Genomic DNA, 1183 nt, shown 5'->3' on the forward strand with positions numbered 1-1183 from the left:
ATGGAGCACCTCCAGGAGATGTTCCGCTACAATTACATGTTCCCGGGTCTGCAGGTGGAGGAAGAAGAGCAGACGTACTTCGAGCTGCCGAGCAGCTACCCGATCTGCCCCCCGAAGAAGACCTTCGACCTGCCGCCCATGAGCAGCCTCCCGGTGCCCCAGTTCCAGCAGCAGTGCAACAACATATACGACAGCGACGGTTGGCACACGCCGAGCCCGGCCGCGTCGCTGCGCTCCCTAAGCCCGGCCGGCACGTCGCTCAGCTCCGAGTCCGAGTCCTGCCAGTACCGGTACGCCCCGCCCCCGCTCTACCCCCAGTACGCGCCCCAACAGCTCGTTGAGCAGCACCAGCCGCCCCACCGTCAGGAGGAGACAGTTCCGCCAAAAGCTGGCCCCTCGGAGGAGAGCGAGGAGGACGAGGACGAGGGTGCGAGCGAGTCGGAGCAGCAACAAGGTGCAGAGTCGAGCGACAAGGGTGGCAGGCGGACCGGCAAGGCGGTCAGTTCGGTTGTCGTGAGGAAGCGGAGGTTGGCCGCGAACGCCCGGGAGAGGCGCAGGATGCAAAACTTGAACAAGGCCTTCGACAAGCTGAGGGCGTACTTGCCGTCGTTGGGCAACGACAGGCAACTCTCCAAGTACGAGACTCTACAGATGGCACAGTCTTACATCACGGCGCTCTACGATCTGTTGCAGTAGTGGTGCGCGATCATTGTTGTTGCTGGTTTTTTTTTACTCCCTCCTTGTGACATTATAAAGGAAAAATAACAAACTGTTTTAGCGATGATGTGCTTACCCGGTGATTGGGGATAAATGTATTTTTGTACGGAGGTTATTCAGCTGAGATATTGTACATAGATATAGGGGTAGTTTTCAAGACTGTACGTGTACGTAAGATGTGTATTTTTTTTTTTTATTTTTTTTTTTTTAAGAGTATTTTTGATGTTTCGCTGCGCGGAGTCATACGTTGCGAAGATTTGTGCGTGTGTATTTTTGTACTGTCACGAGTATACGAATTTTATTGAATCTCTTTCAATGTGCGGCAAAAGTATTGTAAATACATGGAAAAATGAAAAAGTTTGCTTACGTCGAGCGATACAGGCACGATTTCGATGGCACGTGAATTATGTTATTATTTTTTTTTTTTCCTTACAGCGAACGATGTAAGTTTTAGGTTTAGTGATAT

At 51.5% G+C, this 1183-nt stretch overlaps 1 protein-coding gene across 1 annotated transcript; it reads left to right on the forward strand.

Annotated features, from left to right (window-relative positions):
- ato (atonal) lies at positions 1-696 on the forward strand. Its single transcript, XM_014364145.2, has one exon. It carries the CDS (start codon positions 1-3, stop codon positions 694-696), a length of 696 nt encoding a protein of 231 aa, XP_014219631.2.
- The last annotated feature ends 487 nt before the right edge of the window (positions 697-1183 follow it).

Source organism: Copidosoma floridanum, unplaced genomic scaffold, assembly GCF_036245765.1.
Source record: "Copidosoma floridanum isolate Cflo_tuat_1 unplaced genomic scaffold, Cflo_Japanese_pri ptg000021l, whole genome shotgun sequence".
Classification (NCBI taxonomy): domain Eukaryota; kingdom Metazoa; phylum Arthropoda; class Insecta; order Hymenoptera; family Encyrtidae; genus Copidosoma; species Copidosoma floridanum.

Excerpts from the sequence above, each read along its gene's own strand:
- ato (XM_014364145.2), top strand. The coding sequence starts at position 1 with ATGGAGCACCTCCAGGAGATGTTCCGCTACAATTACATGTTCCCGGGT.